General features: G+C 51.0%; 2 protein-coding genes across 2 annotated transcripts; one reads left to right on the top strand and one right to left on the bottom strand.

Moving 5' to 3' along the window:
- The first annotated feature begins 4,339 nt into the window (after positions 1-4,339).
- On the top strand, positions 4,340-14,859 carry tfap2e (transcription factor AP-2 epsilon). Its single transcript, XM_088602341.1, has 7 exons — positions 4,340-4,730; positions 5,903-6,328; positions 9,698-9,752; positions 12,339-12,567; positions 12,665-12,783; positions 13,065-13,206; positions 13,335-14,859. The coding sequence occupies exons 1-7, from the start codon at positions 4,401-4,403 to the stop codon at positions 13,609-13,611; spliced, it is 1,578 nt and encodes a 525-aa protein (XP_088458467.1). The 5' UTR covers positions 4,340-4,400; the 3' UTR covers positions 13,612-14,859.
- Positions 14,860-16,808: 1,949 nt separating this feature from the next.
- Positions 16,809-23,333, bottom strand: psmb2 (proteasome 20S subunit beta 2). Its single transcript, XM_088602342.1, has 6 exons — positions 23,091-23,333; positions 22,099-22,221; positions 21,374-21,444; positions 17,379-17,541; positions 17,248-17,297; positions 16,809-16,999 (listed from the first exon to the last, which is right to left on the bottom strand). The coding sequence occupies exons 1-6, from the start codon at positions 23,179-23,181 to the stop codon at positions 16,895-16,897; spliced, it is 603 nt and encodes a 200-aa protein (XP_088458468.1). The 5' UTR covers positions 23,182-23,333; the 3' UTR covers positions 16,809-16,894.
- Positions 23,334-24,562: the final 1,229 nt, after the last annotated feature.

The following is a 24,562-nucleotide window of genomic DNA, read 5'->3' as shown; positions in this document are numbered from 1 at the left end:
TACAGTTCCAGGAAACCCCTGTGAGTTATGTCTCACAGATGCTGATTTTCTGCTCTCTTTATGTTTCTAGTCTGCTCCCTGCAAACTTGTTTTTTTTCACTTTACACTGTTTTAAAACATCATGCTTACAACAGCTACATGCATCACTGTTAATGTATCTGAATATAAGAGCAATATTTTTTTATTCAGTTTTGTAAGGTGCCTTTTAAAAGTGGCTTCTCAAAGCAGTTGACAGTAATAAAAATACAGTGCGGACAGAATTGCACAATTACAATAAGGGTTTGGATTACACGAGGAAAGCAAAGAGGCAGACAGAACCAGTGACATCAAAACTTAAAGAAGAAGGAAGGAAAGAAGTCAATATTGAAGGACTGTAATAGTGATTAGACGATTTATAAAAAAGCTTCTAGTTCCTGTTTATGAACAGTCTTTCCTGGGCCACGGTTAGTCACTCCTGCAAACTCGTGATAAGACCTAACCATACATGCAATACCTCCAGTGTCACCAGAGGTCGCTCTTAACGCGTTTGTCACTGATCGAGATTGTCCTGCGTTTCCCCCGATGACCGATAGATGGAGCTAGCCCACCGTTCTTTGTGTGAAAAAACTGCACTCGGCTGGAAGCTCGAAAAAATACATGCAACTGTTTATTGTGACAAAACTATTTAGATGTTCAGCCGATATGATTATTTCTCCTTATTTATACTTCTTTCACACCTCTCAGTCTGAGATCTAAATTCAAAGAGCTTTATTGGAAAAGTCTCTTACATCTGTCCCGTGACTCATCTCAGTCCGGCTGGCCCCCAGTGTATATAAAGGGAGATGTTGACTGTCATGCACAGTGGCGCTAACTGAACTGGCTTCTGCGAGAAAACTACCTCCTTCCAGAACAGGTCTCTCGACCTCCAGCTCACTGACGGTCTTGTCAGGTGAGTTCTGGACAGAGACACAATCCAACATCCCCTGCTAATCTTTCTTATAACGTGTCGGCATTGTGAAAAGATTATTCTCTTTCTCTTTAACTCTTGTCTGCTGATTGATGGAACTGCAACCAATTGGCAAATATTTGCATAAACAACACAAGCAAGACCAGTATTTCCATATTTAACAAAACAGTCTGAGAACTTGCTCAAAATAAAACCACTCCAAATTCCCAATATGCAGGTCACAGGGATTTAAAAGAACAGTTTTTCTCTCTGTGTGTAAAGTGCCATTGTTTTATCTTCCTCTCTAGGTAAGAATACACAGTAACATTGGTCACAGACTAGAGCAGCCGTTCAGTCAGTTTGGCCTGTTTGGCAGTCAGTAGCTAATTTAGCCCAGAATTTCATCCAGCAATACCCCTCTTCTGGAATAAAAAGAACTATATAGTCTCCTTGTGTCTGCAATGTCCTTCATGTTCATGGTTCATATAATAATAATAATAATAATAATAATAATAGTAATAATACACGATGACAAGGAGCAGTAGGAGATGAAGGTACTGAGGTGCTGAGCCGTGCAGAGCCTTATAGGTGAGCAGGAGGATTTTGAAGTCGACACTAAACTTGACGGAAAGCCAGTGCAGGGACTCCAGGATAGGAGTAATGTGATCACTTGCACTAGACCTGGTCGAGATTCTGGCTGCTGGAGTTTGTTCAGTGTGAATTTAGAAACTCCAGTGAGTAGAGCATTACAGTGATCAATTTGGGAGAAGACAAATGTGTTGATCAGCCTTTCAGCAACAGTTAGTGATATCATAGGACGCAGTCTGGTGATTATTTCTTAGGTGAAAGAAAGATGTTTTGACAATATGCTGCACATGTGGGTGGAATGTCAAGTCTGAATCAAATATCACCCCCATGATTTTCAATTACAGAAGTAATTTCAAGTACAGTACCATCCACAGATAGGGTTACAGCATTGGCTTTACAAAGTTGATGGGGGGTGCTAATTAGCATGAATTCAGTCTTGTAACTGTAGATGAGGGAAATTTGGAGTCATCCATATTTTTATGTCAGAGATGCAATTACAGAGAATAGAGACAGCCACAGCACATGTCACTGTTCCCTCTGCAGATGTCTACTGGGTTGACTTTGTCAGGGAGCATGAAGATTCAGTCAGGTCCCCTCATAGTTTTCTCTGGTCATGACTGAAAACATTCATTAATTTGCCATCTAGACCAGCCCTTCTACATCTGTACTGTGTGTATTGATTCCTCTCGTTCTGTATTGAGACAGTCAGCTGCTGCATTGCTGTGTTGCGCTCAGAGAGACAGTCAGCTGCTCTATTGCTGTGTTGCGCTCAGAGAGACAGTCAGCTGCTCTATTGCTGTGCTGCGCTCAGAGAGACAGTCAGCTGCTCTACTGCTGTGCTGCGCTCAGAGAGACAGTCAGCTGCTCTATTGCTGTGTTGCGCTCAGAGAGACAGTCAGCTGCTCCATTGCTGTGCTGCACTCAGAGAGACAGTCAGCTGCTCTATTGCTGTGTTGCGCTCAGAGAGACAGTCAGCTGCTCTACTGCTGTGCTGCGCTCAGAGAGACAGTCAGCTGCTCTACTGCTGTGCTGCGCTCAGAGAGACAGTCAGCTGCTCTACTGCTGTGCTGCGCTCAGAGAGACAGTCAGCTGTGCTGGGGAGCTCTGTGCCGGAGAGCATTGAGCTGGAGAACCCTGTGCTGGAGAGCTCTGTGTTTGACAGCTCTGTGTTGAAGAGCTGTGTGCTGGAGAGCTCTGTATTGTTGAGCTCTGTGCTGGGAGCTCTGTGTTGGATAGCTCTGTGTTTTTGTGCTGTGTGCTGGAGAGCTGTATGCTGGAGAGCTCTGTTTTGGAGAGCTGTGTGCTGAAGAGCTCTGTGTTCTTGAGCTCTAAGCTGGGGGAGCTGTGTGCTGGAGAGCTCTGGTTTTTGAGCTATGTGCTGGGGAGCTCTGTGTTGTTGAGCTCTGTGCTGGATTGCTGTGTGCTGGGGAGCTATGTACTGGAGAGCTGTGTGCTTTTGAGCTCTGTGCCTGAGAGCACTGTGTTGGTGAGCTGCGTGCTGAAGAGCTGTGTGCTGGAGAGCTCTGTGTTGTTGAGCTCTATGTTTGGGGAGCTGTGTGCTGGAGAGCTCTGTGTTGTTGAGCTGTGTGCTGGAGAAGTCTGTGTTGGAGAGCTCTGTGCTGAAGAGCTCTGCTGGAAAGCTCCGTGTTGAAGAGCTGTGTGCCGGAGAGCTCTGTGCTGGGGAGCTCTGTGTGCTGGAGAGCTCTGTGTTAAAGAGCTGTGTGCTGCACACCCAGGTCCCCACACTCAGCCCCGCCACATGAGACACACCCACCTCCTCCCACACTGATCCCCACCCAGGAGATACATCCCTCAGTCCACACCCAGCCCTGGCTGGCCAAGGGCTGAGGACATGACTGAGCCCCTCCCTTCAAGTAGCCACGGTGATGGTAGCTTCTACATGACAGACTAGCAGACTGGTTGCTGACCAAGTTCAAACATGATGTCCATCCATCTGTTTTTCTAACTTCTTCATCCAATTCAAGTTCAAGAGGGAGCTGGAGTCTATACCAGCAAGCGAGAGGCACAAGGCAGGGCACAGCCTGGCAGATACTCACACCAGGGCCAGTCCATCACAAGACACACACACTCACACCAGGGCCAGTTTTCCCTGAAGCTAAACCTACCAGCATGTCTCTGGACAGTGGGAGGAGAACCACACGAACACGGGAAGAACACGCAAACGCCCCACGGACAGCACCCCAAAATTGAACCCAGGGTCCCTGTTCTGCGAGGCAGCATTGTCCACCACCATGCCACCATGATGTCCACTGTCGGAGTCGCCCGCTGGAGTGAGAACAGCCACCCCAGGTGTGGAGCAGGACCGGCAGCGAGGGTGCCTGCAGAGCTGGGCAGAGCAGCCCTGTCCCTCGGTGAACAGCACACCCGTTGCCTGACTTCATCTTTCTTTTCATACCAGATTCCCAGCGGGAGAAGGACGTTTCTCTGCACGTACCAGTCCATGTGTGTATTTGTGTCTACAGTGGCGGTCAGGCTAAATATAGTTAAAAATATCGACACTCACACACAGATCTATCAGATAAGTCGCCTTGTGATTCTGTCGCCCACGGTCAGCGCCTCTGGGAAGAATCGCAGAGTTGTGCCAAAGCGTTTCATCTCCAGCGTGAGTCTGGGGCTCGGAGACATGGCGTTGACAGAACTCCACCACAGGAAGGCCAGCTACACAGCCTGCTGCTCAGCTCAATGCTGCAGTGACTGTTCGCCAGGGGCCTTAGACAAAAGAAGTATAAACATGTCAGCCAACCGATTGATCAATCAGTTAATCAATCGATCAATTGAATTGAATAGCTTGTCTCTTTAAGAACGCATCCCTCCCCTCTTCCCCCCTTCCACGCCGTGCGCGCTCCCGACGCTATAACTAGCTCGCATGGAGGAGCGCGTGGTCACTGTCCCTCCTGTCGCGCACACAGCACTCTCGGCACGAGAAGGGGGACGCTCGCTCGAGGCCACAGGGACTGTGCAGCCCCACGCCACGCAGGGCGCCACCAGCGAGAAATCTCACCTTGACGCTCCAGGCAGCTGCGAGGGAAGAGTCCGGCTCTCAGCTCTCCCGACTCCATGGACCCCCGGCGCAGATGAGTTTTGGACGGTAACTTTTTTCCGTAGTGTCTGCGCGCAGCTCCTGACGAACCGGCCCTGGGATCCCCGTTCGGATTACTTTCCCGTCCAGATGTTAGTTCACGCCTACTCTGCCATGGTGAGTCCCGGTCCCGCCGGCCCGGTCCAGTTCCACACGGCTGCGGTTCTACCCGGGTTGCTGGCGCTTCGGTCGCCCGTGTCATTCGCTCCGATTCTCCCGGCCGGACGCCGGCGCTAGGAGGCTGTGAGAAGAGTCTCGGAATGAGCTTCGAGCTTCAGCACCAACATCTTGACCGGGGAGCGAGGACAGCAGCGGGGGCGCTGAGCGGCTCCGGGGCTCCGGCGGGGGGCGAAGCCCCCGTCAGCACAGCCGCGGACTCCAGCTGGAGACACGGCGGTGTCCGCGCTCCGGCGACCCAGTGCTCACAGACGTTTCCGAGTTCGACCTCTCCCCGTCGAGATGCTGGCACGGTACTGAGACCAGTGCTGTATCCGTGCGGACTGCCCGTGGGTCGCCAGGGCGCTGCGCTGTGCGATTCCAGCCCCTCTCAGCCTCCGAGCTGTTTCAGGGCTGGCGAGGTGACCCCGATTGTGTTTAATGGGCGAAGCTCGTTTATCATATCAGCTGAAACAGTTTATTACAGCGGTCGGGCTCCAACCCCAGGTGTTTCCGAAGTGTTTCCACTGCACTGCGTGCGAATTGAAGTCTGGGAAGCTACACGCACTGGGGTGTCAAAAATCTCCCCGGGTTCGTGCAGCTGGACACCCCCCGAAGCTCTTATTGCCCCCGGACTCGGGTCTCAGCGCTGACTCCCGTCTCCCGCTCCGTCCAGTCCCGGTGTCCGGTCCACGGACAGCTCGCGCGCGCCGCACGGGCCCGTGGGCACCTGTAGCCCCTGGACCGCTGTGGTCACTCAGGGTGACCGTGGAAAAAATACTCCAGCCGGGCCATCAGTCGCGTGCGACCCGAGTGGGAAACAGCCCCCCGCGCGCAGAAGGATCCCGAGACTCGATCTGCTCACAGAAAAAAACTGCTGTTTTATTCGAGTCCGGTCCAGAGCGTAACAATGTGAACGACTTTTATTTACCGCTGAGACCTTTTATATAACAAACTGGCACACGGTAATATGTGCAAAATTAAAACAGTTTTGTGAAACACGCTTTCTTTTTCACTGTTAACAAAACGTCAATGTGACATAAAACATTGAATGAAATTCACGGTCTGTAGCGATTAAACCCGCTCCCGGTGTGTCTCCCGGTGTGTCTCACGGTGTGTCTCCCGGTTCGCAGGACCGCACGGACGGACTGAGCGGCCCCTCCCCGGGCGGGCGCCTGTCGCAGCTCTCCTCCCTGAACCAGGCCGCCTACTCGACGGCCCCGCCGCTCTGCCACACCCCGGCCTCCGACTTCCAGCCGCCCTACTTCCCGCCGCCGTACCCGCAGCCCCCGCTGTCCTACCCCCAGGGCCAGGAGCCGGGCTACCCGCACCTCCCGGACCCCTACGCCTCCATCAACCCCCTGCACCAGCAGCCGGCCTGGCACTCGCAGCGGCCGCGGCCGGAGGACGCCGGGCTGCTGCCCCAGGCACACCGGGCGCTGGGGCTGGACCCCCGCAGGGAGTACCCCGGGGTGCCGCGCCTGCTGCACGGGCTCGGGGAGGGGGAGGTCCCGCTGGGGCTGCACGGGGTGAACCAGCACGGGCTGGAGGACATCCAGGTGAGTCCGGCTCTTCCCCGGTTCTGGTTCCGTCCTGCAGCGGGCAATGTTTGTCAGTGCCAGGGCAGGGCGGGTATTCAAAGGAACGATGAACGAGCTGGCGGGCTATCCCAGTCACTGACAGACTGGTTGATCTTGACCCGTGTCCTCTCGGGACAGATCCCACAGATCCTTGAACACATTCCCGGGGTATCAACCCGACAGAAGCTCGACCGCGGCTTCAAAACACGACTATTTCAACGTTTTACGTTTTACTAACAATAGAGGCACATTTAATGTAAATAAAGGCTTTATGTTCATTTAAAATGTGTTTAGTGTTTAAACTTAAACGCAACCACATCCAATGCAAAACGTAAATAATTTCTGCTATAGAACTATGAGGATCTCTGTTCGTCACCAAACGCAGAGACGTGCAGGCTGGACCGAGCCCAGCCTGTCTGATTCTCAAACACACGCCGTGATTTAATGGCAGAAACGACTGATAGCGCTTTGAAATGATATTACAGTGTAAAATAACGTTATTATGAAGAACAGAAAAACGAAATATTGTGTTAGTTTCCGACGTCAGCAGTGGAGTTTTTGGAAAGCGGGTCGCTTTCCCAGCCGCGGGTTACACTTGGCGTGAAATGTTTCGCGTCTCAGCTGACCCGCACTTGCTGGGCTGTACGGGTCCACGCTGAGGGAACACGCATGGCGAGTTCTCCCACGGCCACGGTGACGGGTTCACGCCTGCCCACATTGATCTCGCCGTTCCAGTGGCTCGGCGACTGCCAACGGTTTTTAATCCCGCTCAAAGACCTTTTAGACTTTTGATTTAGCTTGCCCCCTGGTTCCGCTGCGTCAATGTACTGTGCATGTTTCTGTTTACTCCTGCTACGCGCTTCACACTTGCGTTATTGTGGCGCTTTGTTTTGAAAAGCGTTTGTAAGTTACATCCCTCATCGCCATTGCACCCTGTCTTCGGCTCCTGTTGGCGGTTCATGTCAGAATTAGTTCTGACCGGCTTCCCAGCTCGCAGTTAAATTACTGGCAGAAGAGCTGCAGTTTGACGCGGATGGTCAGCGCAGGATTTTAACTGCACGTAAGGACGATCGGAGCCAAACTAAATTTCCTCGCCTTCGATATTTAAACGCGTTTCTTGTTTTATAATAAAAGGTCACAATAATTATTTTCATAAAAATATTTTTACTTTTTTCCAAAGTTGTTTCAATTTGTTTCTGTTGAAATTCGATGATTAGAAAACTATACAATCTTCTCAATTAACAAATATAGGTATAACAATTATATTTTAAAATATCACAAAAGGATAGAGTTAAAAGCACAGATTTTTGATGTATGGAGTGCAGTCAGAGCAGTTGTCACCTTCACTTGAAGTCGTGGATTAAAATCAGATCTAAATTCGTTTAAATGTGGTTAAAAACACCGAACGGCAAACGTCCGCGAATCCTGCTTGGCGTCATTTCGTTTATGTTGTTTTTTAACTACACTTTACGCGCTGGTATTTTTAAAAGAGGAAATGTCCTGGAGGGTATTTTAATTTCAGCACCAGCTCGGGCCTCTCTCTTGGACTTCTCTAAATTCAGTTCATTCGAGTCGATATTTTTATACTTTGCCAGCCTGATCAACGCTGCTGTACGCATCCCGGCCGAACAAAAATAAATTAAGTACAAATATTATTTTATTTGAAAATGTCTAACGCACATCTAACATTTAATACCAACCCAGTGGACTGTCCCAGCGAGACACCGGCAGGAAGCCACAGCATTGTAGCGGCATGAGACCCGAAATGTGTTTTATGAATTGTCTCTGTTCCAGACGTCGTTTCTAACGTGTAAAAAAAAAAATCAGAAACGGGCGACAAGACAGCTCGGGTGGATTCAGATGCGCAATATCCGATACCCGTGTTCATTAATCGCTCAAGTGCTACGCTCTCAGTTTTGCGATGGAAAGACGGGATTTATTCAGTTATTCTATGTAGCCCGCGTCATTATTTAAATAATAATAATAATAATAATAATAATAATAATAATAATATATTATATACAATATAATAAATAATAATGTTTAATAAGTTCAATTAACGGAATAGCGTTAATATTATGAATCTATTTGAATTCAGAGTAATTTAGAGCCAGTTAAAATCGATGAGCGCTGCTGAAATGTTCCCTTCGGTTTGCACGGCGACCGCTGATCTCGCGCCAGCGGCGTGCGAGGGGCGCGCGGACCGGCCCGGTGCCCGCCGGTGACCCGCGTGACCCGGCGATCTGTGCTCGTGCCCGCCAGCCTCCGATCGGAGCGAGAAATTGTTCTATCTGATGACGACTCTTGCTACGCAGCACGGAGGAGGGACACCCCACAGCTTTGTAAAGAGATGGTTAAATATACATTTGATTTTATGTTGTCATTTTCTGTCAGGGGAACATCTCTTCACTCTCTCATCGCCTGCTTTGCCTTAGGACACACGAGCTCTCACACACCAGGACACGCACAGCCTCTCGCACACACATTGACACTGATCAGCGCTCGGCGCAGCGGACCCTGCGAGCCAGACTGCGGCGCAGCTCTGAACCAGGGAGCAGGCGGCTCTGACGCAGAAGCGCTCGGCCTGCGGGCTCGACACTCACATGCTGAGACACAGGCAGACCGCTGTCGCCCCTCGGCCCTGCCCTGCACACAGCGCGGTGTGTTCACTCTCCCTGCTGCCGGGGAGTCAGGACACGTCTCTGTCTCTCAGTTTGAACCCTGAACGCTCTTCTCCCACATCCCTCTCTCTGCTCGGACCCTGAACACTGTTCCTCCACACCTCTCTCAAATCGAACCCTGAGCACTCCTCTCCCACATCCATCTCTCTGCTCAAACCCTGAACACTGTTCCTCCACACCTCTCTCAGCTCAAACCCTGAACACTATTCCTCCACACCTCTCTCAGCTCAAACCCTGAACACTGTTCCTTCCCACCTCTTTCAGCTCGAACTCTTAACACTCCTCTCCAAAATCCCTCTCTCAGCTCGAACCCTGAACACTCCTCTCCCACAACCTACACTTTGCTCCACATCAGTGTCTCTGAGTTCGAACCCTGTGCTGTACACCTCCTGGTCTTTCTGAGCTTCACATACACAGGAGCAGGGATCAGTAATCACTCTGCAACTTGCAAAAGCAAACTGGTTGATCAATCAACCAATCTGCAGACAGACAGAGAAATGACTTGCAAAGGAAAACGTCAGGGTGTCGATCAGGCGGTGACTGTGCTCTGTGTACAGTATCAACGGCCATGTCAGCTGGCTATGATCATGAGCATTATTAGTAATAATATTATTAGTATTATAATAACTGTATTCTAACTCTTATTAATGCCATTGTGTTGTCACAGGGGGCAGAGGAGAGCTCAGCGCTGGGGTTACTGGATCACTCTGTCATCAAGAAAGGTGAGAGTCTCTCCAGTCCCTTCTCCTCTCTCCTCTCTCCAGCCCCTTCTCCTCTCTCCTCTCACCTGTCTCTCCTCCTCTCTCCAGTCCCTTCTCTCTCCAAATGAGCTATATCTTGCTATTGGCAAGATGGGTGTCGTTCAGTGTTGCCAAAGCAACAGGAGGACGCCTGTCCTTCCCCACACTCTGCTGTCTTCAGCCTGTCACTGTGGGGTTACCGGGGTTACTCAGTGCTAGGGCAGCCCATGTCAGTGAGGTGCCTCCGTTGGCTTGATGGATTAACCCCTGCCGTGCCAGGCTGCCTGAGGCTACTCACACAGCCTCACTGGCATCGGATACATCAATCACTAATAATGGATTCTGGAGTACAGGAGAGAGAAAGAAAGAGGGACAGAGGCAGAACGATTCATTGAAACACACATATGTCCACTGAGACTGTAGCTCCTATTGTAACAGACTGGTCTACTGTACTGGGACTGTAGCTCCTATTGTAACAGACTGGTCTACTGCACTGGGACTGTAGCTCCTATTGTAACAGACTGGTCTACTGCACTGGGACTGTAGCTCCTATTGTAACAGACTGTTCTACTGCACTGGGACTGTAGCTCCTATTGTAACAGACTGTTCTACTGCACTGGGACTGTAGCTCCTATTGTAACAGACTGGTCTACTGCACTGGGACTGTAGCTCCTATTGTAACAGACTGGTCTACTGCACTGGGACTGTAGCTCCTATTGTAACAGGACTGGTCTACTGCAGTGGGACTGTAGTCCTCTTTTTATTGTTAAAGGGTTCCTATGTAACAAAGAGACCTCATTTTTTCATTTTGCATATCTTGTAAAATGTTGGCCACATATCAACAACAAAGATTAGATCCTTTCAATCACAAGGTATCAGTATACATGAACAAGCCACACACACCAACAGATAAGCAGTGATTCGTGAGCAGAGAAGCTGGCTGACTTGGCAGTTAAAGCCCTCAGTTCCATGGGGATCCTGGCTCTGCCTCTGGGATTAGCGGTCCCGGCTCTGTGCAGGAGCCCAGGCGTCTCAGCAGGGGGCGGCAGCGAGGCGGGCTGCACACGGCACATGGCCACGCCCGCTCAGAGCTGCACCGCACAGCAGCGCAGCAGCCAGTCATCCTCATCATCATCAGGGCCCTGCGTGAGGAGAGGAAGACTAGCCAGACGCCCCTGAGTTCGGCCAGCTCCTCTTCCCAGAAACTGTTCTCTCAGATTCCTGCCCCCGGCTGCATTACTGCGCCTACAGAGCAGTAGATTAATATGTAAATCCACATGTAAAAAGGAGAAATAATAGCACAGATAAATGAATAAAGCTAATCTTCCAGTGCGGGCAGGAGGCGGTCTGGCCACTGTCCAGCCCAGCCGTGGCAGACAGCTCCTGGCTGTGACGCACCAGAAACGCCTGTCTGGCTGAATCCCTTCATTCTCAGTTCCTCATGTTCCACAACTAGGTGGCCTTTTGCTAATTTAACGTCGTTAAGCCTTTCTAATTAATCATGCTGAAATACGGCCAAGGTTTCAGCAGGCTGTGAGGGTCTGAAGGGGTACGTCCGAAACGGCCATTCCTTCAGGTCCAGACGAGGAGCCGAGGTGGAGAAGCAGCCCCAGTGTATTTGGCAGGAGGGGTGAAGCAGGGCAGCAGGCCGGTTCTCATGGCAGCCGGGAGCAGGAGCTCTGCTGCGGCCCAGGGGACAGGGCTGAGGCGAGAGCTGCTCCACACAGCCCCTCCTCCTCCCCTCCCTGTGGGCTCCACACACCCACAGCTCGGAGCACTGCTCCCTCGGGGCAGGAGGGCTAATAACAAGCCAGCGACTTGTTTAAAATGTAACTTGTTAGACAATAATAATAACCCTGCCCTCACCTGGCTCCCCTCTCTCACTCGTCTCCTTCTCCCATCTCTGTGGAAAAGAGTGATGGAACAGCAGGGATATCTTGACCATAATAAGATGTGCTACTTTAAATCACGTCCAGGCAGCTTCGCATAATGTCCCTTGTAAAAGGTTAATTTTCAGATTAAAAGCCATAGGAATCCAAGTTAATGAGGCCGATGGGTGGATAACGGAACAGGAACAGCGCATCATCTTTCTTTCTGATGGGACTGGTTTCAGCAGTGGTCTCAGTGGGCAGCTGTCAGCAGGGGTGTTCCACAGGGACCTGTTTTTGGCATATTGCTCTTCTGTATTAACAATTTCAATTCTGATATAATTAGCAAACTAGTTACATTTGCAGATACAAAAATGGAAATGGCAAATACAGAAACAGAGGTGTGTAATAAAATAAACACTGATATTTCTTGCAGCCGGGGGGGCTATACATATCGAAAGGGGGAATTAGTTCTGCAGGAAGATCATTATAGCCACGAAAAAAAGTTGAAAGGAAAATGATTCCTGGCCTCAAGAAGATTGTCATATATAGACAAGATGAAGGGAACTTAATACCTTCAGTCTAGAACATAGCAGGACAAGAAGAGATTTTCTTCAAGCCTACAGGATCCTAAAAGGTGCAGATGAGGTTAATCCAGGGCACCACTCCACTGTACCCAGCTGTCTCCCTCTCTCCACAGTGCCTGTGCCCTCCAAGATGAGCAGCAGCTGTCTGTCCACACTGGCCTTCAGTAAAGAGGGGGTGCTGGGGGGGGTGTCGAACCCCAGTGAGGTGTTCTGCTCTGTCCCAGGACGCCTGTCTCTGCTCAGCTCCACCTCCAAGTACAAGGTGACAGTAGGGGAGGTGCAGCGGCGCCTGTCTCCCCCAGAGTGTCTCAATGCGTCCCTCCTGGGGGGTGTCCTGCGCAGGTGAGGGTCCCGGGCCGAGGGAGAGGGGGCAGGCGATGGAGGAATCTCGGACTTGTGGGTCTCTCTTCCTCACGGTACCCCCCTCCTTTCCACCCAGGGCAAAGTCCAAGAACGGAGGCCGGTGTCTGAGAGAGCGACTGGAGAAGATCGGGCTGAACCTCCCGGCTGGCAGGCGCAAAGCTGCCAACGTCACCCTGCTGACCGCGCTGGTGGAGGGTGAGACACTGACCGAGCCGCTCTCGCAGCTCAGAGCACATCAACCCCTCTCTCCCAGCTCAGAGCACATCAACCCGTCTCTCTCCCAGCTCAGAGCACATGAACCCCTCTCTCTCCCAGCTCAGAGCACATCAACCCCTCTCTCTCCCAGCTCAGACAACATCAACCCCTCTCTCTCCCAGCTCAGAGCACATCAACCCCTCTCTCTCCCAGCTCAGAGCACATTAACCCCTCTCTCTCAGCTCAGAGGGTGTTAGTTAACCCCTCTCTCTCTCCCTCAGGCGAGGCTGTGCATCTGGCCCGTGATTTTGGGTACGTGTGTGAGACGGAGTTTCCTGCGAAGGCGGCAGCAGAGTATCTGTGCCGACAGAACACCGACCCGGCTGACCCGCACACGCGCAAGAGCATGCTGCTGGCCACCAAGTGAGTCCCCTGAGCCGGCCAGAGTCGCGCAGGGCCCCTGGCGCCCGCGGCTGTGCAGACCTATGACTGGCCTGTTGGCTACATCCGTGTCCCACGCCCCCCCTCACCCTCTGTCCCTCTCTCTGCAGACAGATCTGTAAGGAGTTTGTTGACCTGATGTCCCAGGACCGCTCGCCTCTGGGTTCGGGCCGGCCCTGTGCAGTGCTGGACCCAGGGGTGCAGAGCTGCCTGACGCACTTCAGCCTCCTGACGCACGGGTTCGGCACGCCGGCCATCGTGGCGGCTCTCTCCGCCTTCCAGAGTTACCTGCTGGAGGCCCTCAAGCTGCTGGACAAGGGGTTCGCACCCAGAGCCGGCGAAGGGCTTGGAAAAGGCTCGGACAAAGACCTTAAGCATCGCAAATAGGGACTCGAGTCCCACCCCCCCTCCACTCGCTGCAGGTGGTCTGCTCCTGTCTCCAGACAGCCAGCGGGCCGAGCAGGAGGAGACGCAGGGACACCGGCCTGCTCCCGTCCCCAGAGCAAGGAGCGCAGGACTGAGAGCAGAGGAGGAGACGAGGCTGGCTGCACACAGGATGGAAAAACTCACTGTGCCACTGTGGCGCAACATCCCAGCTACACAACTGCATCAACAGTACAGCGCAGTCCCACTGCACAACTGCTTCAACACACACACACCCACCACACAACTGCACCAATACACACACACACTGCACAGCTACATCAACACACACACCCACCGCACAACTGCATCAACACACACACACACCCACTGCACAACTGCATCAACACACACGCACCCACCGCACAACTGCACCAACACACACACACACACCGCACAGCTACATCAACACACACATCCACCGCACAACTGCACCAATACACACACACACTCACTGCACAACTGCATCAACCCACACACCCACCGCACAACTGCAACAACACACACACACACACTGCTCAGCTACATCAACACACACACACACCGCACAAGTGCATCAATACACACACACCCACCGCACAACTGCATCAACACACACCCACTGCACAGCTACATCAACACTCACACACTCACCGCACAACTGCAACAACACACACACACTGCTCAGCTACATCAACACACACACACACCGCACAAGTGCATCAATACACACACACCCACCGCACAACTGCATCAACACACACACCCACTGCACAGCTACATCAACACACACACACTCACCGCACAACTGCAACAACACACACACCGACTGCACAGCTACATCAATACACACACACACACCGCACAACTGCATCAACACACACACACACCCCCCCCCCACTACGCAACTGTATCAACAAAACTATACAACTACTACACAAGTGCATGTTCAGTACTATACAGCTCCTACACAGTGGTCTGCGCCACAGGGTCAGTTCCCTGTTGGTGGTCTGGGGAAACCTGTCCTGGGGTTGTCTTTCGAGAGTGGGGACTCTGGGACGTTCTCGGGTGGGGGGGTTCAAGGCAGCTGTGTGTGTGTGTGGGGGGGGGGGGTCGATCTGTAAAAAAAAAGTGCAAACCATTTTGTATCCAATGTTGAATTTTAATAATTATTAATATTATCATCATCATATTCGACTGTAAATGTAATATATTATTAAAGAATTTCCTTGATACTGGTCCTGTGCCTGATGGCTACAATAGAGGTCAGTGTTTGTGGAGGGTCTCCTCCATTGCTAGAGCAGTCCTGGGGTTCAGGGGGCTGTGTTCAGTGATTCTTCAGAGCCAGACTCAGTACTGCATCAGTAGTGGGTACAGGGGGCTGTGTTCAGTGTCCTGTTAGTGTCAGACTGTCCTGGAGCAGTACTGGGGTTCAGGGGGCTGTGTTAAATGATTTTAAGTGACTCGTCAGTGTCAGACTCAGTCCTGAGGTTCAAGGAGCTGTGTTCAGCGACTCGTCATTGTCAGACTCAGTCCTGGGGTTCAGTTCATTGCCAAAAACCATCTGTGACCACCTGTTATGACACACCTGTGTTGCCTGATCCAGTCACTGTCCAGATCATACAGAACCATTCCAAACTGTTTCCTCACACTGCTGAAACCCCACTCACATGGACATCAGAAAGGTAACCCAGTAGCTAATCTGAGAGCCTATTCCAGCTGTTGGGTGAAGTATCCTGGAGAATCTGCTTCATGGGACTGTTCAGCCTGCAGTGAAGAGGCAGCTGAGAGCAGGGCGTGCAGACAGGTAGAGAGAGGGAGATACCTGTCCTCCTCAAGTCTGACGTTTCCAGAATGTAATGTCAAGACTCAGAAGGTTTAGGTACGTTTACACTGCCTGGTTCGAGTGGGATCCGATATTTTTGAATGCTCGATCCCGCTCAGCTGTGTTGCATAACTGGCCACTGTAGACCAACTTGGCCTCACCGAACAGATTTTCAGCTCCCCCACCTGCTCCGCTGACATCGCTGTACAGTGACGTGCTGACTGTCAGGACTGCCCAATCATCATCAGGATATCGTCCTGATCGGTAAAACCTCCCCTCTGCTGCAGCTGATCAGAACTCCAAGCTGAAGCTGCCCCTGCTCTGGGATGGCAGTGAAGCGAGCGTCATTCAGCCCAGCGTGTTTAATGACTCAGTACGGTGACCCGATCTGCTGAAACCCAGTGTGGGGGAAACACTCCACATGTTCACAAATACTCCAGCCTCTCTGCTCCGGTCTCCGGTATTCTGAGCAAGACGCAGGGGTCAGCATACTAAGTTCAGTGCTTGGCGTTTGCTGTGCTGCAGTGACTGTTAATGTTCGACACTACTACCAACATGAGAGATGTCTCAGCAAAAAACCTTCAAAACCCCTTTTATGGACACTCTTTCTTGCCAGTCCTAACAGTCGTTGACAGCTTGTTAAGAATCCTGCCACACTGCCCAGGGAGAGCCGCAGACGCTAGCAGAGCTGTGAAGCTGTGCTTCTCTCCCATGCCATGTCCCCACACCCCCATCCACCTCTCACCCCACTGTCCCCCTCACTCTCGCTCCCACTCTCGCGCCGTGACCTCGCGCCCCCTCCCCCTTCCTCTCTCTCGCTTGGTAGGGATGCTGCTCTCTAAGTCTCGCCGCCTCCAGGCACAACATATGTTCCCCCCGACGCGCGGCTCCGACTGATTGTTTAATGTTTATTAATCACCTGCCTGCAGAGCAGCGAGGAGACGGCTCTGCCCCCCCGTCTCTGGGGGCTGGGGGCAGGCGCACAGCAAAGTGCCCTCCTCAGCACAGAGGGTTAACAAGCTCCTCACATACTGCATCGGCATGGGCAGCTTAGAGAGCCCTACCAGACTGTGTACTGGCACAGAACAACCAACAGCCAAGAAACCCACCGAGAGCTGCATGGACATGTCCTCTCTTTACAACTCCTCCCTACCCTCCTGCTCCCTCACGCCCAGCTCTCAATCCAGCACGGTGAAGAGCAGGGCGTAAAGAAAGAGAACCCCAGTGTAAAGACTCTTCTATCCCGACAGACGGATGAGACAAACGAACACAATTCCACAGGCAGAAGCAGACAGGCCAGAGTCCCTTCATCAGTCATGCCCCAGCGTCTTTCAGACAGCAGCAGAGTGTCAGACAGTTTCAGTGATTCACTGATTTTATTGGAGACGGAAAGATTTAAAAGGCTCTGGTACAAAAAGCAGATGGGGGGTCAAGGTTGGGGGGTCAGGGCTCCCCAGCCAGCGGAAGTTTCTCCATGTCGTGGATGCCATCCTTGTCGATGAGCCGTACATTGAACGAGTGCAGGTTCAGGATGAACCGTTTATTAAGCTGGTGAGAGAGAAAGAGAGACTAGTGTGAGATACTCCTCCTCTGAGAAGCACTGCAGTGCACCGTACACCAGAATGTTGTGCAATATTCCGTAATGCTTTTCTATTTCAACGTCATACCACTGAAGCTCGTTTGTATGGTATTGACCGGGTCCAGAGAGACCAACACATCCGGACTGCGGGACAGACTCCAGCGAGACAGACCGGCAGGAAGTGAGGAATGCAACGAGGCTGCGAGACAGTTCTCACCTCATCCAAACACTTTTTCAGAAGGTCCACAGCCTCCTCCCGCGTCAAGTCTACAGGGAGAGATAGTTATTGTAAGAGCACGGGAGAGATACTGTGCCGAGGGGCGCGCAGGGCGGGGGTGGGGGGCTGACCTGGCCTGTAGTAGCGGTCCAGGATGGAGAGTGTGAGGAAAGCTCCATATCCATGGGCAGCGAAGGGAGCCTTGGCCAGCGACGACAGGTAGTCCATGAAGTACAGCGCCGGACCGTCCGCATCGTCAAAGCCCGCCAGCAGCAGGTTCACATGGTACGGTGTCTGCATAGGGACACACAGCGACACGCCGTCAGCGCAAGGCCGCCTGGCCCACCTCAAACACACACTCCCCCTGCCCAGAGCGCAGCTGGACGAGACGCAGCACGCTTCTACAGCGGAAGTGAAAACCCTGGGAGAGAATGAAGCGAATCAGAACGCCTCCTGGTGTCATGGCTGCTGCAGAGACAGACGCACCAGCAGACCCATACTGCCAGAGGGAGAGACTGCAGATCACGAGATCCTGGATAAAAAAAAACTGAGCTCAGAAAAAAAAAATTCAAGAAAACAAGCAAATAAAAAAGTAAAGTTTTGAAAAGTAACACTGTTTCCCATTAGCAGGTCTGTCTTACCTAGCTGGGTTTGAAACGGCAAGAAAAAAAAAGAAAAACAGGAAAACAAAAACAGGCGCGCGGCGGAGCGCCGGAGGTGTGACATTCCGCAGGAGCGCAGCTCTGGGTTCAGATGCGTCGCAGCGCCGGGGGGCAGGGGGGTCGAGCAGCAGTGTGACATCTGCCGGAAGGTCTCCGTGGTGATGCCGCCCCCCAGCCCTGCCAGCCTCCTCATTAAAACTTCCTGAATCGCACACAGCTCTCGTTCCCTCCGCCTGCCCTGGTCCCACCCAGCCGCCCATGCCTGCTGCGGGGGTCTGGTGACAAAGCCTGTTCTTCGTGTTTCGTTCCTCCGGGCTCTGGGGCCGCAGGTTAAACAGGCGGCTCGAGGCTGCGGTAGCCCGAGCAGCACAGCGACCTGCGGCGTCGACAGCGAGCCCCGGACGGACAAGGACGCAGGCGCTCGTGGGCATGGCTGCGCAGACTGCAGCAGGCGGGAGGGAGCACGCGGGGCCTGTGTGCACAGGAGGGCTGGGTGGGGGTGTGATGACAGGCCGACTCGGGGCGCCTCACACCTCTCTATCCAAGCCACGACCCCCTCACCTCCCCCTCAACAGAGCACTGAGGGAGCTCCTTCCTCCCTGGAGAAGTGACAACGCCTGAGCTCATTCTCCCAACCCCCCACACCTGCCTGTGTGGTTACAGTTTCACTGTCACTACCAAACCATCAATTCCGGCTAATTTCACCGCGGCTCACTGGAGACCTGACAGCACCTCCCTCACCCCTCCACAGCCCCCACACTGCACCTGAGCTCCACACTCAGCGTCTCGGCTTTGCTGTACTCAGCGCAGTCCACACTGACACTTATACACATACGCGCTGTGCCTGGGCACTGCTGGTGTGCAAAGCTGACTCCACGATAAGACACAGCAAAGCGACACTGCGCCAACATTCACCAACAGCGTACTGACCCCTGACCCACGGCACCAGACACGACTTCGCTGGCACTGACAGAATGCCACATGCCACTGCATGGGGCTACACGGTGTTCAGCCTCATCGAACATTAACAATAACGCAAACTGTGTAAATTAAGAAGCTGCTGGCCGGGACACAACAACTGCCAACCTTGCTGGCCGGGACTTTTCAAGAGACTACGCGAAACCTTTCAAGTGTCACCAGGGTGGCAGGGCGGAGCAGTGGGCACAAACAGCAGCTGCAGCAACGTTAGGAGGAACAGCGCCAGTCCTCCAGGAGGCGCTATGGAGCCTGTGGCATGTAAAACACAGCTCCTCAGGTGGGCCTGATGAGAGGACTTGAAATAATTATTCAACATCCAGAAAAACTGCTGGCAACCCAAGAACAACCAACTGGACTTCTTCAGAACCAACCAAAGAGGATCAAGGACTATACAAAAAAAAAAAGTGGAACTATATATTTAAGAATAAGAAAAGAGGAGGCACATCTGTATACAACAGATCGAAAAGGTCTCAAAAAAGCTGCCCAGCTGTGCTGTCAAAGCCTGAAGAAATGCCAGGGCCTCCCATCTGCACGTTTCATCAATCCAACCAAGCAGGATGGGCTGATTGGAGCTCTTCCTGCCCAATAACCATGAGCCCTGGTCCTCAGCGATGCCCTGCCACACAGCCGCGGTGCAGAGATGAGAAGCAGCAATGTCACAGGAGCAGCCTGGCCTTGCTTGCACAGATACAGGGCAGCTCTTCCACACACGCGCTGGACCAGGGGAGCCCCCAGTCTGACAGCGACCTCTGCAACAGCGAGAGAGGTTGGGGCGTGGCTGGTGAGACTACAGCCTACGATCTGCCCCCCAGACACAGGCTGGGCTCAGGGGAGACGCGCTAGCTGTACACTCACAGCACTCCTTAATTATCTACCTTAATTATTTTTTGTAATTATTTTCCCCTTCTGCTATTGTGACAGGCGCCGGTGACGCGCTTCCTAACAAATTAACTGAAGGTGTCGAGAAAAGAAAAAAAAGAAAAAACAACATGCGATCACAACGCACCCCTGGGAGAGCCAGCAGGCAGCGCTGGGTCATGTGACCTGGGGCGCAGGTGTGCTGTACCTGTGTGTGCAGACAGAGCACCAACAAACACTGATGCACACACTCAAACCCACACACAGAGGTGCACACCAACACAGCCTCACACACTCAACACTGGGCAGGGCCTGACATAGAAGCACACCGAGACACCAACACAGTGACAAAGTAACGCTCAGATACTTCTGTCTGTCACCAATTCCAACACAACCCTCACACCCACAAATAAGTAGAGACATTGGGACCGTCAAGCCCATTTGGTGGTTATATCTGACTGACCCCAGTCATGACTCATCCAGCCAGTTCTTGAACATGACGGGGCAGCTCGTTCTAGACACCCTCAACCCTTTGTGTAACGAAAGCCTCTTGTTCTCAGCAGTGCTGCACTGCTGGTTCTTAAGAAACCCCAGGGTTGACTTTGTCATGTATGGGAATGTTCTGAATATTGGGATCAGATCCCTTTGAAACCTTCTCTGTTGAGATAATAAAGGTTCAGTTGTTCAGTTCCTCTGAGCCCACGAATGTCCCCAGCTGCCCTTCCCTGGACCGATTCCAGAGCAGAAATAGTGCAACCAAAACTGTACAATTTGAACATAACATTCCTAGATACAAATTCTACACTTTCAGCTAAAGTTTATGTTTCTTCCCCACAGTGTCTCGAAGATGCAAAATATGTATTTATATATAACAAGTCCAGTGGCATGTTTGTGCAGAAAATACATTTTCTGTTGTACACTTTCAGAGGGCATTGCATAACTCCAAAGAGGGGGAGAGAGTAGCTCAGAGATTCCCCTTCTGATATTAATTCTCCTACCTGCTACTTGCATGCAACACACTGCACATGCTTACATTAAATGCAACCTGTCTGGTGTTGCTGCCTGTCCAGAATTTTTCAGAAAGTCTTTCTGAATTTAGTTGGCCAAGTATAAACATAGTGGTTGCTAATCCTGTTATTTGCAGGTAACCTTTAAACTACTAACTAATCCATTATCTAGACAAGTTAGATAAATTAAAAATTGCAGTGTTCCAAATACAGATCCCTGTAGTATTCACTGATCCCATATTTGCAATTTTCTACAGCTGACAGCCCTGAACAGCTCAACACTGGCAAAGCACTACTGACTCTTACACAGCTGTGTAGGACTTAGACAATGTACATTGCTCTCCTTTTTTTTTAGTCAGAACTTTACTTAAACATACAATTCTAAGTTGACCTCCAACATTTTAGTGATTTTAAGATGACAGTTAATCCAGAAATATCAGTGTTTTGCAGTACAAGACTCATTCTCTTGACTAGATTGATCTGCAGAAGGAAGCAGATGCATGGTGTCACTTGTGAGGAACAATGGACGACAAGTCAACTGGATCTGACTGGTTAATGTGATGCACCAGCTACTACAACACATCACGGCCAGCAGACACAGGGCCCCCCGCAGAAACTGACCCGGCTCCGCAGGTAATCCGCCAGGTTCTTCCGGGTGAAGTTTGCTGCAGCTGCCGGACTGAGCTCATAACCTGGGACAGAGAGACGGAAGGAATCAACACTCAGTTACGATCAAAGCAATTACTTGCCCTAAGATCTGGTGCACTCAATTTGTATGCACATGGAACATGACCACTGCACTGTGACAAGGTGCTGCAGTGGATTCTAATACAATCCATCATCGTTATCTGGGGTCCCAGGAAGAAAGTATCAACCTGTTTTTTTTGCATGTTTTATAACTGGTTTTGGGCTTTGTGTATATAGTTTTTAGCATTTAGTTTGCCATCTACAAAATGTTAGAAATAACATGTGGAGTATTTAAACACACAAACAGACTACATATTTAAAGTAGAAACTGAGCTGTACAGTACATCTCACTGCTCACTGGTGTAATGCAAAGTACAAATCATTTCATTTGGTACATTACCTGCTGAACAAGCAATAAATATGGTTCATAAATATTGTACGATATACTTTTTACAGATTGGACCATAACCTCTAGACAATGCAGGAAGCAGATTGTATGTCATAGGGAGAGGGGCTGCACTTGTAGAAGTGCTCGGCGATGAAACAGTCTATCACAGCCAAGGAACACTGTTCTGTATTGATGTGGCTATGAGACGACACTGAAGGCTGGGGGGGTTAGAGAGGAGGCTGCAGTCCTGCAGACAGGGGGCGTGTCTCACCATTTCTCATCTTGTACAGCTGCACATTCTTCTGGATGTACTCGGCAAACTGCACCGTGTCGCCCGCCTCGCCCACACACAGCAGCAGGATCTTCTCACTCAGCTTGAACATTTTGTCGTAGTCTGGAGGAGAACACACAGACGTCAGTCTCGCAGCCCTTACATGTATAAATACATCCCCATGTTGCCATGAGGCGTGTCATCCACTCAGGGAGATATTCCCCTCCACCTGTCTGCGCGGGGCTGGACTGTCTCCTTGTGTCGGGGTGCTCAGGAGCGCCCCTCTCCGCTGAGCCCTGTATTCACCCACCACTCTGCGTATTCTTCCGTGTCCAGAACCTCCAGCTAACTCTCTCAAAGTCCAGAAACTGTTTCGCGGGGAAAAAAATAAATTACAGGTACAGCCTGCCCGCCAGAAACACGCACACAGCCACGCATGGTCTTACTACAGCTGCTCCTTCATCTTTCAGGAGCAGGGAGAGTCGCTGTGGAAGCGATCTGTCCGCTTTCACTTCGCTGCTGAGTGACGCCTCGCGGGCAGGCACCCAGCTGCACCGCTACCCTGCCGGCCCTGTCCTGCTCAGAAACAGGAGACGTGTTCAGTTGGTCTCTGCCTTGTGCGGAACCCGCCGCGCCATTTAACACAAACGTATCCTGTACCCCCCGAACCTACTGCCTCTGTTCCGAGTCCAGAAGGCGGTTCAGGGACTCCAGGAAAGACAGAGACACCACATCCTGACGGGACTGTAGATTAGAGACTAGTTGCAGTGAACGCGAAACTGAAGCACGAACAGTAAAGCACAGATTTATTTTGTATCTAGAGACTCACAACTTCAAAAGCTTATTTGAAAGCTGAGTACGAGAACCCACTCATCTAAAAGCACCTCAGTTTTGGTTTAGCCCAAAACTGACGGCAGAACTGAGGGGACGTCGCAGACCTCTGAGACAGACCTGCAGAAACCCGAAATCGCCGGCACACGGGCCGCCCTCACCGTGTTTCATCTGAATGATGCTGCTGGCCGCTACGGTGTCAGCGGCCACCAGGACAAAATCGGGTCCCTGGATTCCGATTAGATATTCCATGCTGATACCTCAGGCTCCGCTTTCTGTCCGTAAACAACCCTCGGTATTTAACAATTTCTCTCTTCCCGGCGTCTGTCAGAACCGGCCTAACTCTAATATTACACAGCAAATATAGACCCCAGCGCGATGTAATTGCGTCATTGGCATGCGACCCGAGTTTCGCCTTCCAAACACGTGACCTAAAACAGCCAATGAACAGAGTAGCTGTTTCCAGCGCTGTTGCCCTATGAGCGTCTGTGACGGGAGAGCAGCTGTATGAAAGACATAATGTTGGGAAATGTGGCAGAATAATGCTCAGTATTGTTGTTTCCCCCTATCAAAGGCTAAGTAACGACTTAAATTTTTTTTTGGCTGTGACTGGTTAGACTTTGACGCAGTCAGGACCATTCTAGTGTAAAGGAACAAATAGGTTTATTCCCTGCTGAAAAGAGAAGAAAGAAAACACAACGTTTCGGCTGTGGAGCCTTCTTCTCGTGTCAGGTCACATAGCTCACACCTGAAGAAACGGTGTGTTTTCTTTCTTCTCTTTTCAGCAGGGAATAAACCTATTACAGGTTGAGAATCCCTTATCCGAAATTCCTGGGACCGAACGTGTTACAGATTTCGGATTTCGGGAATATTGTTATATTTGCATCTATAAAATGGGACAGCTTGAGGATGGGACCCTAGTCTAAACAAGATATCCATTTGCATTTCATAGTGTAGCTTATACATATACCCTGAATGTAGTTTAATATAAATTTGTAATGATTTTTTAAACAATATACCATCAGAAAGGTAAGATATCAGTCTCCACCTACGATGTTGTTTTGATTAAAAGGTTACAGTACATGTACAGTGCCTTGCGAAAGTATTCGGCCCCCTTGAACTTTTCAACCTTTTGCCACATTTCAGGCTTCAAACATAAAGATATAATTTTTTTATTTTATGTAAAGAATCACCAACAAGTGGGACACAATTGTGAAGTGGAACGAAATCTATTGGATTTTTGAAACTTTTTTAACTAATAAAAAAATGAAAAGTGGGGCGTGCAAAATTATTCGGCCCCTTTACTTTCAGTGCAGCAAACTCACTCCAGAAGTTCAGCGAGGATCTCTGAATGATCCAATGTTGTCCTAAATGACTGATGGTGATAAATAGAATCCACCTGTGTGTAATCAAGTCTCTGTATAAATGCACCTGCTCTGTGATAGTCTCAAGGTTCTGTTGAAAGCGCAGAGAGCATCATGAAGACCAAGGAACACACCAGGCAGGTCCGTAATACTGTTGTGGAGAAGTTTAAAGCCGGATTTGGATACAAAAAGATTTCCCAAGCTTCAAACATCCCAAGGAGCACTGTGCAAGCGATCATCTTGAAATGGAAGGAGTATCAGACCACTGC

Source organism: Lepisosteus platostomus, chromosome 13 (assembly GCF_059453375.1).
Source record: "Lepisosteus platostomus isolate fLepPlt1 chromosome 13, fLepPlt1.hap1, whole genome shotgun sequence".
Taxonomy (NCBI): Eukaryota; Metazoa; Chordata; class Actinopteri; order Semionotiformes; family Lepisosteidae; genus Lepisosteus; species Lepisosteus platostomus.
This window is presented reverse-complemented; position numbering and strand designations above follow the sequence as displayed.